This window comes from Diuraphis noxia, unplaced genomic scaffold (assembly GCF_037042655.1).
Source record: "Diuraphis noxia isolate RWA-SAM2 unplaced genomic scaffold, SU_Dnox_SAM2 contig0002, whole genome shotgun sequence".
Taxonomy (NCBI): domain Eukaryota; kingdom Metazoa; phylum Arthropoda; class Insecta; order Hemiptera; family Aphididae; genus Diuraphis; species Diuraphis noxia.
Window position 1 is genome coordinate 76,441,670 of NW_028301712.1, and position 13,365 is coordinate 76,455,034.

The 13,365-nt window shown below is 27.4% G+C and overlaps 1 protein-coding gene across 4 annotated transcripts in view; it reads right to left on the reverse strand.

Moving 5' to 3' along the window:
• The window catches only part of LOC107173892 (uncharacterized), a 46,895-nt gene that overhangs the window by 19,095 nt on the left and 14,435 nt on the right, over positions 1–13,365 (reverse strand). For 2 of the 4 annotated variants that reach the window (XM_015524626.2, XM_015524625.2), the window contains exons 2-5: positions 2,469–2,682; positions 2,216–2,414; positions 1,764–2,147; positions 10–148 (exon numbers count right to left, since the gene is read on the reverse strand). In XM_015524626.2, the coding sequence (XP_015380112.1) occupies positions 10–148; positions 1,764–2,147; positions 2,216–2,414; positions 2,469–2,682 (936 nt within the window). Of the gene's footprint in view, positions 1–9; positions 149–1,763; positions 2,148–2,215; positions 2,415–2,468; positions 2,683–6,623; positions 6,667–7,915; positions 8,420–13,365 lie in introns of those variants that run through there. The other 2 variants (XM_015524627.2, XM_089220856.1) reach the window with 2 other exon arrangements.

Below are 13,365 nucleotides of genomic sequence, written 5' to 3' on the forward strand. Positions count from 1 at the left end.
ATACATTACCATTTCCTCCTTCAGACTGTGTAGATTTGACTAAATAGTCATAATGACTTTTCTTCTGCTTTAACCATAACAACCTTAATGGCATTAGATCAGGTAAACTTTGGGTCTTTTCATTCACACTTGATGATAAACTTGTATGCTATAGTTAAAATAATAAAATAAGTTTTAGGTTAAAATCTAATAAATTAAGTATCCACATATTAGAATTTACATATAGAACATCCCTCTCCCTCCCACAACTTACAAGTTAAAACACAGTGTAAGTCAGCAAAGTTAAAAATTTGACATGACGGTGGCCAATTTGGCAATTACAATTAAACTATAATTTAAATTATGTTCAATGTCCAATTTGTTATCAAACTATTAGTTATTTAATCACTGTGCGAAAAAAAAATATATGAAATACTAGCTTTGTATATTTATACAGTTATATAAATTACTTTTTAATCAAATAAAAAGTTCAATTTCATTTATATTTAAATTACAAATAACAATGTGCAATTATAAACTTTACAAATGACAATAAAATTTGGTTATTTAGAAGAAGTTTAAATTAAACTAAAATCTTATATTATTATTGAATATTATTTTATTTTAGGTAATCAGCGATGTAAATTTGGAATAATAACAAAACTAAAAATATATCAATGACAAATTTAACAGAAAGATAAGTTATGTAAAAAAAAATGTACGATGGAAAAAATACAAAAAAAAAAATTGTCGGTCAAATTATTTGAATCAATGTGTTTTTAATTAATTAATCCCAAGGTACCCTTTGTGATTCAATTTACATTGAGTAGAACTCATATTGTGTTGTTAGCGGTAAGAACATAATCTATGTTCCCTAGTTGGTTTTTTAAAATATTATAAATTTTAAGAGAATTTGAAATTTGTTATACAGAGTGTCCCGTGAGGATATACCCATTGGCCGTAAAGGGGGACTCGCCACCCAGATAAAAACCAGTTTTTTACCATTTTATCTATGAACTAAAAGAATTATAAAAAATCATGTGATTAATGAAAAATAGATGTTGAAAGATAAACATTTTCAGTAAAATAAACTCTATAAAACAGGTGTCTTTATTTTTTTCAAAAATTAAAAAATTAAAAAAATTAATTTTTATTTGTTTTTGACAAAAAATTAAATTAAATTAATTTAAATAGTAAAATAATATGGCTCTTTTTTATGTGAGTCTAATAAAAAAAAAAACAGATTTATGATATATTTATTATCTTAAGAGATATTACAATGGGTAAATCCTCGCGGAACACCTTGTATTTTATATACATAACATATTATCATAACTTGCTTTAAAATTAAATAGTTGTACAATGTAATATTATTAAAGCAAACAACACAAAATTGGTTCTACTAAACTCAAAATTGATATTTTGTAAGATGGAGAAAACACATGCGAGATCTATAGTATAGAATTATATCTATATATCTATCATATAATATGGGAGTAACTTTGGGCAATGGGCAGCAATGTGTATATCTAACAAGCAACAAATTTTATACTCTGCAAACTACCTATTCTAACTATTGTTTGATTGTTTGAACTCAACTTAACATTGGAAACGAAAGCTGGCAACAAAAACCGATAGGGTGTGGTCTGACCAAACTAGACAAAATTGGTCTCTATCAGAGATTACTTTTATTTATATAACTATTTGATCAAATCTTTAATGTAATGACCATTGTACAGATGGCAATTTTTATATAAAAAATGTAAAAATATCTAAATGTATACCTCTTTAAGTTGTTGAGTACAATTGGTAGTTGCAGAAGTGGTACACTTTTTTAACTTATTCCATGTGGTAAAAGTAGTATCAGAAGATATCATTGGAACACTAACTGGAACACTTCCATCACTTGACCATGCTTCACCTGAACCAGTATTTCGACTCTCTCCTGTACTCATAGCTTCACTATTTTGAAATTCTTCTGAAACACCCATAGTCGGTTCTTCGAAAGCAATTGTATAGTTATGCTTGTTATTGGCCTTGCAAGTAATTAGCATATCATCACTACAGTCCAATGAATCCGTGCTAAATGTTATGAATGGATTTGGCGATTGTTCTTTTACAGGAGAGAATAGCTGTTTATTTTTACAAAATGATTCAGTTGATACATTCTGAAATAAACACAATTATATAATAAACAAAGTAATATTTAAATAATCAATACTGATTTTATATATACTTGTAAATCTTGACCACACATAGATGGCAATGTACTGAGTATATTATGTATGTCTTCTGTTTTAAGATGTTCCATATCTACTTGAGCCAAGTTGACATCCAAATCCCTGGAAACTTCTTCATAACATGGAATATTATAATTTTCTGATATAGATGATAAAATACTTGTGTGGTGGTTAAAATTGTCTGAATCACGGTACCTAAAAGAATATGATTTAAGAACAAAAAAATTATAATGAATATAAGAAATTTACCTATAGTCAGCAAACCATTGGTAATCTGAATAATCTTGGAAGAAATCAGCATTATCTTGAGACGATGCATTGCTCCTGTATGAGCTTAAAGTGGCGTCCAGCACTTCCAGATTATTGGAATTACAGTCGCCTTGATTGGCAGCAAACACCTCTACCATTGCTGATTTTTTAAGAACGCTGCAATATGTGGTAGAAGATAAACCTAATATAGAATCTGTAAAAAAAATGCCCAGTTTTAAAAAATAAGCGCATTCAACAAGGAATTGTAAATAGATTAGAACATGAACTAATTTTTAATATATTGAATTTGGGACTCTTAACAGTATAAGACAAATGGTTGGCAGCAGTATATGTTTAAATTTAGTGAACAAAAACAGATGCTTGCCAGTTGCCAGACTTGCAACAGGGTGACAGAAATACATACACAAAGACTTACGGTTAAACACAGATTTTATACTCATATTTTAATGTGTGGTAATGAATACACTATAAGAATTTAAATAATAATGATTTTGAATGCATAGTAATAATTAACTGAATTCTTCAATTACTTATAGCCAAGTAAATCTAAAATATTTGACAAAATTTAAACATAAGGAATGATAATATGCTACTCGTAAATTTCAATAGTGTTTAGATAAGTTAAATTTAACAACATAAATTAAATTCTGAACAATCTAATTTTGCTGTGTTTGTAATAAACATGGAGAGTGGAAACAACATATGTGGGTATCACATACCTCTTCATAAACAAAAAAAATGTTTCATATTTATTTATATCTACCATCTAAATAATAAAATAAAAACTAGTTGAAACAAACCCAGTGGTGCACTTATTTTCTACAAAGTGTTAAAATAATTTTACATACCCACCTCCAATTAATAATACCAAAAAAAACATATATTATTCCACTTTGTTAGGTTAATACTATTTAAAATTTACTACATTTATAAGATGAAATTAAAACGGTTTGAAATTAAATCAGTTTAAAATTCTAAAGCAACATTTATTATTATTATTATTATCAAGTGTTCCTGACATACAAGGTCATCAAACTTTTGATAAGTTAATAGAAAATTTAACATTAAGAATTGGTAAGTGTAATTAATTACAATATTTATAACAAATTTCAATAATTTACATCGATAACTAAATATTTAATGATATAAAAGAGGATAATTAATTTGTCTAGGTGTAATATTTTCCTTTTTTTTTTTTTTTATTACTATATTATTAGTGTTGGAGAAAGGGCATCATGAGGATGTCCACGCTTGAAACGCTGAAGGGTAGGCTTATCGCTAAGTTTGAAGTGTTTTTGCGTTGTTTAGTTGGCCAAAAAAATGTATCGTGTGATTTTGTAAGTAGATTTTAATTGCTGGGAGTTTGAAGTCGGTATGAAGTGTTTTGTTTCTGATGAACCCTGGTGCGTTGTATATAATATACGTAATATCTCGGATTGGAAGACTTGAATCTTATTTATGTAAGTTTTGGCACAGTTTTCCCAGATAGGAGTAGCATAGACTATAGAGAACAAATGGTCGTTGAATTAGCTTACAATGAAGCATGAAGAAATTCCAGCTTAAGGCAGTTTGACGGTTGATTAAAGGGTAAAGAATTTTAAGTCATTGCCTATTGGTAGCCTTATTATAGTTTTGAAAAAATGTGCGGGTTTCAAATTAATTTTTTATCTAAGATAAGAAGATAACTCCTAGATATTTTATGGTTGGAGACCAGGATATGTTGTTGCCATTAAGTACTAGAGAGAGAGAGGTGTATTAGGACGACAAAGTATAAATAATACTGCTATACTTTTTGAGGGGTTTAAGATAATTTTCCATTTTTTTTGCCCCTTAAGCAACATAGTGTGAGCGTTTTAACACTATCATATAAAGTAATAATTGTTACTGTTTCACGTGATGAAATAATTCACCAGTAAATTAACTAGTCATTGAGACAGATACTAGCCATTTTTATGTGAGAGTCAAACAATATGTACCCCTCTTTCCATGTGTGCCACTGGATACACCAACTTATTATTATTTAAATTTTTACTTAAAAATTGTTTGATTTGTGATGAATGATTTTATTAATGTATCTTTAGAACTAAAAGTACACTAACTACTAACTACTAAAAGTTTTTACCATCTGTTTATGTAGCTATAATGATACAAATAATATTTATAAATACGCATATACCTAATATTCATTGGTTAATATATAAGTATAAATAATATCAGTGTTGGGTAAATTACTTTTAAAAAGTAATAAAGTTTCTTTACTCGTTACATAGAGAGAAATGTAATGAAATTACTTTATTTGTTAGTCTAATAAAATTATAATGAAATTACTTTACTTTTTAAATTGAAAAGTAACTCATTACTTTCTTGTTACAAAAAAAATAAATATTTTTTTTATATTTCTTAACAATATTATCATTGTGCCTGGCAATAATGTTACTATAAAAATACATTACAGAAAATACTATAGAAATACATTACATAGGTATAGTAAATAGATATAATTTGAAAAAGAAATCAATATAATACAATATTATTATTTATTTTTTAATTTTTATTATTATATTTATGTTTTAAATTGACTTTACACAGTGGTGTATCTTCAAAGTTTTCGCCACTCATATGTGACCTTTTTACAGAACAAATATTTCCTGAAACACTAAATAATTGCTCTACAGAAGCACTGGATGGTAAAGCTGTGTTGTATTTAATAAAAATATTTTTTACTAATGTCATTGAATTCAAAATTATGAGATCAGCTGTATAAGGAGCTTTAAGAAATATATATTGTATATTACTATACTATATTACTATATTATAGATTGGTAAACATAATAATACCCACATTATAGACATATTTTTTTTTCAATTCACAAAAGGTAGGTATTTAATAATTCGAAACTGTAACGCATTATTCAATAGAACTTATCAAAAGTAATTTCCATTAAATTTTTGTTACTTGGGAATAATTCTAATGAAATTACGTAGCACATTACAAGCAAAGTAACGCTGTTACTTTTGTTACGTTACTACCCAACACTGAATAATATACTCCATTCAGTATAATAATTAATAACAGTTCTACTACTCATATTAAATTCTTTGATATAATATAAATGTATATAAATATAAACTGCTGTTTGTTTAATGAAAACATTATTGTAACACAATTTTGTTGTAAATTCATAAATAACTAGATTGGAAAAGTAGCAAAAGTATCAGCTAATTTATACTCCCAAACAAAACACGTCATATGCCTTCGCCCTTCACTCACTTGATACTTGTTTTATACTTAGGCATTAATACAAAAGTTTACTGTTAGTTAACACTAATATAGTTTTCAAGCAAAAAAATATAAATTGTAAAAGACTAACAACTTATTAAGTTGTAAACGAATAAAACTATAAATAAGGTTTTTCAAAAATGTCTTGTTTTTAAATACAGTTAGATAATAAATCGTATTAATAATATTTACAAAGTATAATAATTTAAATATCTATTAAAATGGTTAGGTACTTATACATTTTATATCGATAAATCATTGTTTTAGTTTAAAAATTAAAAGTAAGCCGTGATTCTATAAAAATGTAAATAAAAATTCAAAAATATTTATATAGGTAAATAATACATAAATAATAAATAAAAATAACTAGAATACAAATAAATATTAAATTTAATAAAAAATTATTTTATTTTTTTAGAAAAGTAATTAGGTATATAATATTAACTTAAAACAGAATTGATATTCAATCTATTTAGAAGTTTTATAAAATATCATAATTTAATTTATTGGAATGTTCAGTTCGAACATTTTTTAAAACATATTTGATAGGTCTACTATACACTTTATATACCTATATACTAATAATAAATAATAATCAATCAAGTTTAAATAATAAACAATATACCTAGGTACCTAGAACAAAAAGCAGTACTTACTAAGAAACATGAAATAACCAATAAAACATTTATAGAAATATATACTATCCATTTTATTCAAATTGGCTATTACTTACATACTAAACAACATATACCTACTTTAATTAATAAAATGAATCACTATTCCTATTTGTTTGTATGGGAAACTACTTTGGGCAGGTAGATACTTCAAATTGCATAAAATTTAATAAAACTTACCACTAAAAGCCACTGTTGGTTGGTTCATAAACATAAATCACCTCGTAAATCACTAAAAGCCTTGGGTATCATAAAGTGTAATACTAAAATAAATGTTAAACTCTGTGGATTGCCTTTGTACTCTATAGGTACTTGTCTTTGTGTGCCCTATTTTAGAATATGGTATAATAATTTGGCATCCTTACTTAGCAACAGATCAGTTAAGTCTAAAGAGTCCAGAATAGGTTAGATATCATATATCTCTTTCTTACTCAAAATCGACCACTCTCTACATGACTACTTATCCGTGCTTATAAAGCTAAACATTCCTACGCTTTCTTCTCGACGTATTGATGCTGATCTCCGTTTTATCCTAGGTCTACTTGATGGATCAATAGATGTCCAGATCTCCTTTCCTCTATTAATTTCTGTGTTGCTATTTACCCTTCAAGACATCATGTACCCTTTCATATCCTAACTCATTCCACCTCCTATGGCCATAACCATCCTTTGTATCAGATGCTTCGTTGTGTCAATAATGCCATATAGTTTATTCAAATCTGTTTTTTCTTTCTATTTATTGGTCTGTATATTTTTAATACTGTATTTTATTTGTAATCATTCTAATTTTTAAGCTGTTTTCACTTTAATTGTAATCTAATTGTACTGTTATCATTTACCTAATTTATGTAATTTACATACCTATTATATTTTGTAAATTGCCATTTGGCGTAAATAAAATAAAATAATATATGGTTTGATTAAATTAAAAATCAAATTGTTTTTACAAAAGAATCCAATAACATACAATAGGTAGGTTTGATATGAGTTTTTTTTTTATATTACATTAACCAATTAACCAAATTCAAGTAAACTTAAAATTGATCAAAAGTTTGGTTATAATATTTAAGTGCATAATATTTGTTGAATTACACTATTCAATAAATTTTCAAGAATTGTATGTAATAAATATATTTTAAGCAATTACCCATGACCTCGGGACATGTTAATACATACAGCACACCAGACTATAATGAAAGAACATAATAAAATGTTAGTCACGGGGGTCTTGTTGTGGGTAGTTATTGAATGTCAGCCTTGAACCAAATAAATTATCATTAACACACAACAGCAGTTTAAAACATTGTTACATCTACAGAGGAAATCAACTGCAGCTAGCTAAAATACTTGACTAGAAATTTATAATAATAATGAAAACAGCAAAGGAGAAAATGTGAAATTATAATTTTCATTGATCAATACGTAGGAAGAAAAAACCTAACATACCAACAACTTAAAACACATATACGAACCATTAAGACTCTGCGATCAGACATTCCAGACCTGACGACAACCAGTAGAACGAGCACAACGAATAAGCAAACACTTATCCGGGCCGTCAACGGATGATATCGTTTTTAGTGAATACGCGAAAAGGAATTTCGGACGGCAGTGGAACGTTCGCAACACGATTATCGGTACTCGTAAAAAAAGCACTGCGACACCGTTGCGAATAGATAAAGTTTAAGAGGAAATAAAACACTCGAGTCACCGTCGAGAATATTTTTATAATTTATAATGCCCCACAATATCGTATGATCCGTATGTACCCTTCGGCTTTCGCACTACAATATCAGTAACATAATAAATTAAAAATTAATAAGTATTAAATTATGCGGAATTTCGAAAACGACGGAAACAGTGTAAACACACAGATGACGATATTATTTATTTATTTAATTTGACAAAAATTGAAGTTATTTTCCTTATCAGCAATCGCCGCTGCCGCCGCAAAGACGTGTTTACAGACTAGCGCAAAAATAGAAACTAAAAGCGGCGACACCCGACGAGCGACGGCCGACGTGCGCGGTAACAGATGGGCGAAAAGGGTACCCCGCGCGCGCCGGCCGAACACGAAGTCGGTGGCTGCGACATGACACCGCGACACACACACAACTTCGACGATTATAATACAAAATATAATTGCCAGTTTTTTATTATTATTGTTATTTAATACAATAATAGATGGTGTCAACTATGAAAAACTGTAGGCAAGAACAAGATAATAATATTACAGTATAGGTGTGTAGACTGCGATATAGCTACTTATATCTTTTATACCTACTATTTAAAAAAAAAATTATTCTGTTACTAATTTATTTTTACTTTCGAAAACCAAGAATGATGGTGCATTTTCTCGGTATTATTGTACGTTATAGTTTAATAATGCGCAAGTACAAAATTACAGACTAACTGAGAATACAATACCTATACTTTTTAGATTATGGTTAGATTATAAGTACGTCAAATAACTGCGGCTCATCTACAGATGGTACATAATGCACTTATAATTTATGAATATTATGCATTGGCCAATGGCATAACTTAAGGTGAAGAGGCAGCAGAATTAGATCCATGAATTATTTGGAGCCCATTCAAATTTTTTTTTCATACTCAAAAATTTGTATCATATATTATATTATATATTTGCATTATATAGTTGACATATTTTTGTTATACGTTGTAAAAAAAATATCCATTATGTTTATAAATGAACACAACAAATTTTCAGTAGGTATAGTATTATGATAGTTATAACTTACAACTTATAACTGAAATCTGCTTTCTGAATTAGAAAAGAAAATAGTTAAATTAATCGATTATTTGTATCTTAATTATTTAAAAAATGTCTAAGAATCACCTACTTTTAACCACCCAAAGTACTACCTAGAATCATTTTGCTATACCAGAAATTTCAACCAAAATTGAAGATGGTAGGTACCTAGCGTTTTTTTTTTTTTGTTCCAAAACATGACAGTAGACAAAAACATTACTTACTAAAAGAAAACATCGTAAAACTAATACCAACATTAATCATTACGCTACGAATGTAAAACAAACGTTTATAATTTATATACGGATTACAAACTATATTATTAGCCCTGCAAACTGTACCATACTACCATACACTGATATACTTGTTAATTGTTAGTGATTGTGAGTTAAATCAACTTAAATCACATACATATATAGTAGAATTCTCTTATTCTATGATTTAAGCATTATGATTTTTGATTACCTATTTATTTATATCATGAAAACCTATCAAATTTAATATCTATGAAAATAAAATTGTTAAATTTATAGGGGAGCTGAAATACCTGTTTATTATTTAAAATGTTATTTTATGAATTTATGATATTTCCCGTTATAGATCTAACCCTATGTTGGTTTTTTTATATTATTGGTTGTAGACTTGTAGTTATGCCTTATAGTATGGATAATGTGATGCGAAATTAAAGTAGGTATATGTGTATAAATTGAATTGTCTTAACCACAACGTGCAGAGCACACTTATGTTTTGAACCACTCATTAATTAAAAATAATACAATGAAAAAAACAAATCATTTTTTGAAAAGTTATGAGAATCATACCTCATCGTCTTACCTCTGGATAATGTGATGTAAATAAATAAAATTCTTAATCTTAAATATAAAAACAATTTGGCTGCCGGCCTCAGTTTACAGTTTTACACATCACATTTTTATGCCTAAAACGTATCTAAAGGCATTTAAAAAGTGAAAACACTAGCACTTAATAGTTATAGTAGATACTTAATACTTTATATCGTTTCTACTTGCACTTTTTGCGATTCCCGAGAATAGTGCACGCGTATAATAGCATCCTTGCGTCCTTACCTATATAACATTTAATATAGCTATATCCATCACATAACAATTATAACAATTCACAATGCAATATTATAACTTCTGTACATAACTGCAGGTATATTAAGTATCAATGTACTATTTGTCACTATAGCAATACGCATATATAATATGTACTTATATAGACATATAGTTATATAGGTACCTACGCGTCGCGTGCTAGACACCGATAAATCCTTTAGACGACTATCACAAAACTTAGGCGGGTTTCAATTATATTGTTCCCTAAGAAAGTCGAAATGATATATCATATGATTGTGTAACGCCATAATGAGAAGTAGTTGTATTATTATAATCACACTGCACACAGGAATTGGTTTTAAAAAGATTTTGGTTCATACTGATATAATATCTAATATATAATATGACTAATATGTGCAGGAGTTAAAGGCACACATTGGATGAAAATGTAAAGACTAAAAGGTGCTAAATTTAACACATCTATTAATTATGGTCTATATGGGTATGAAGCATAAAACATAAAGTTTACAAATTAAAATATATTACCTTATTACTTTTGTAAAAAATATATAATATAACACGTTCCTACAACTTTTTGTATTCAAATATCAATATTGGGGTTTATGGTGAATTTTTAAAAGTAGGTAATCTATGTTAGGTATGTAAAATATAAATATGTCATACTACACGATAATAGAAACAATAGAGCACATTAGTGATTCACATAAAAATCAATACAGGTCAAGTTACCTTAGTGCCTAAACTATGCAATTTCACTTTAGGTATAATATGAAATATATAGATAATTGTCACACATCACAGGCACACAGTTGCTAAATTACTAATTAGCTTATATTTCAGAACGGATAATTAAATACTAAGGTAAGCAGTAATAAGTACTAACTAGTAATAAAATAATGAGTAGCTTAAATGATAATTTTAATAATAAAATGCACTTATTTAGTGTACGGTTTTGTAATTATATATGCAATATTGCACCTAGACGTTATAATTGTAATAACAATATGTAAGGACAGCTCCAGATACATGGTTAGTGAGAGAGTCTGTCATCATTTAAAAAACCTATGATGTTATAATATATATTTTTTGGTATATTGTTTTTATTTTTTTAGCAATATACATTTTTTAAAACACGGGATTGGGATATATTTAGTCGACTTTCACAAACATATGCCTCCTAACAACCAAACATTTTCTGTTTATTTTCTCTAACTTTTTGGAAAATTATTAGATACAAGGTAGCTTTAAAGATAAACTATCTACAATGCATATTGCTTATAAGTAATATTTAATCAATACAATTAAGTTCAATGCGACACTGCTTGTAGGCAGACTTTAACTGTACCCCTCCAAAAAAAACCAGTTATTATAAAACTCAATAATACTTACAGGATCATCCATCACTCAGAATTAATAAAACATGGTACTATAATATTACCTATGTTATCAGTTTTAGTAATACTTAGTTACTAGTTAAATATTTTAATTGAACTTTAAAATTAGATTTTTACGAGTTAAATAAAAAGCTTATAAAACTTAAATTCAATCGATAACCCATTTCAATAAAATATTACTCCAGTACTCCACATTTTTTCACATTTTTTCCAAATTTAGTTAGTTATTGTGGCCTATAGGGTTGGTCTATATTAGTAAAGTCTATAGGTACCTACTTTATATTCAATAGATAAACGTAATCTCATATGATATATACCTAACCTCATATATAATGTTAGAAAATTCAAGAATACTAAGCAGCTAATGCATTATTTATAGCAGTAAACTTATCTGTTAATGTGAATAGGGATCAACTGCGAAATCATTAAAGTAAACTCAGTAAAGATATTCTAACAAACTAATAAGCTTTCTACTTAGCTTACTTCATTTATGAAAAGTTGTATTTATTATAATACAGATGTCCCATAGAGCAAACTTAAAAAATTAAAGAAATCGGTAAACTTTGTAATTAAAATACATTTGTTTCTACCTACATAATATTCAATAAAATCTCCGGTTTAACAACGAAAAACAATAACCGGCATAATGACTCTCCAAAAAATATTTTTATATTTAAAATTTAAATACACTTATAGTAATATTAGTAATAGATATGTTTATAGAATAATAATTAATAATCCAACCCAGTTCAGGCAGTTTATTCACTCATGTAACATTGTCACTCATTTTAGATTTTAAGTGGAGCACAATAAACCACCTAATCCCATATAACTTTAAATTATATGTTCACCTGAAACAAGGAGTCGTAACTTATAAAACAAACATATAAGATTAAAACAAATTTAAATATAGTATTTTAATATTAATGAACAGGAAAAAGTATCAATTATTATTTATTAGTCATTACTTGAAACTTGAAAGTGTTATTTGTATTATCTTAAATGTCAAAAATATCATTTCACATTTGTTTTCTTTGCTCAAGTTCTCTTAGCGGGAGAGATGAAATAAATATAAATAGCACAACGTACTGGTATGAGTTTTCTAAAAAAAGGAATGTTCTTAAATTCATTTTTAATCATTTTTACACTAACCAAACAATTATATGTATTAATGTACGATTAAATACGATTTCATTACCTCATGATGACTTTACTTCAAGTTATACAATATACATTATACATACTTAGCATATTAGCATGTGAGTGATTTATCACTTCTTCAAAGAGCCTTTTTACAATGATTTAACAGTTCATTTGATTCCAGTCTACAGATTTATTGTAAATTTTAAGTAAAACAAATAAACTAACATTTATTATTTTAATATTTACTATTTTATTTGGAAGATAGACATTCTACTGAAGCTACCAATTTCATATCAGCTTTAAAGTACAGAGTAAAGAGGGATCATATTTTTGTCAACCCTCTCTAAAATAAAGTAATTACACAAGTAATTCAATATAAAGTACTATTTTCTAGAATGTGTCTATGTTCTCTATACTTAAAATGTTAAGTAAGTAAGTAAGTAACTGAATATTTACCATATTTTTTTTTTTATTGATCTTTATAGCTTTGGCGACATGGGCCATTAGCTTTATAC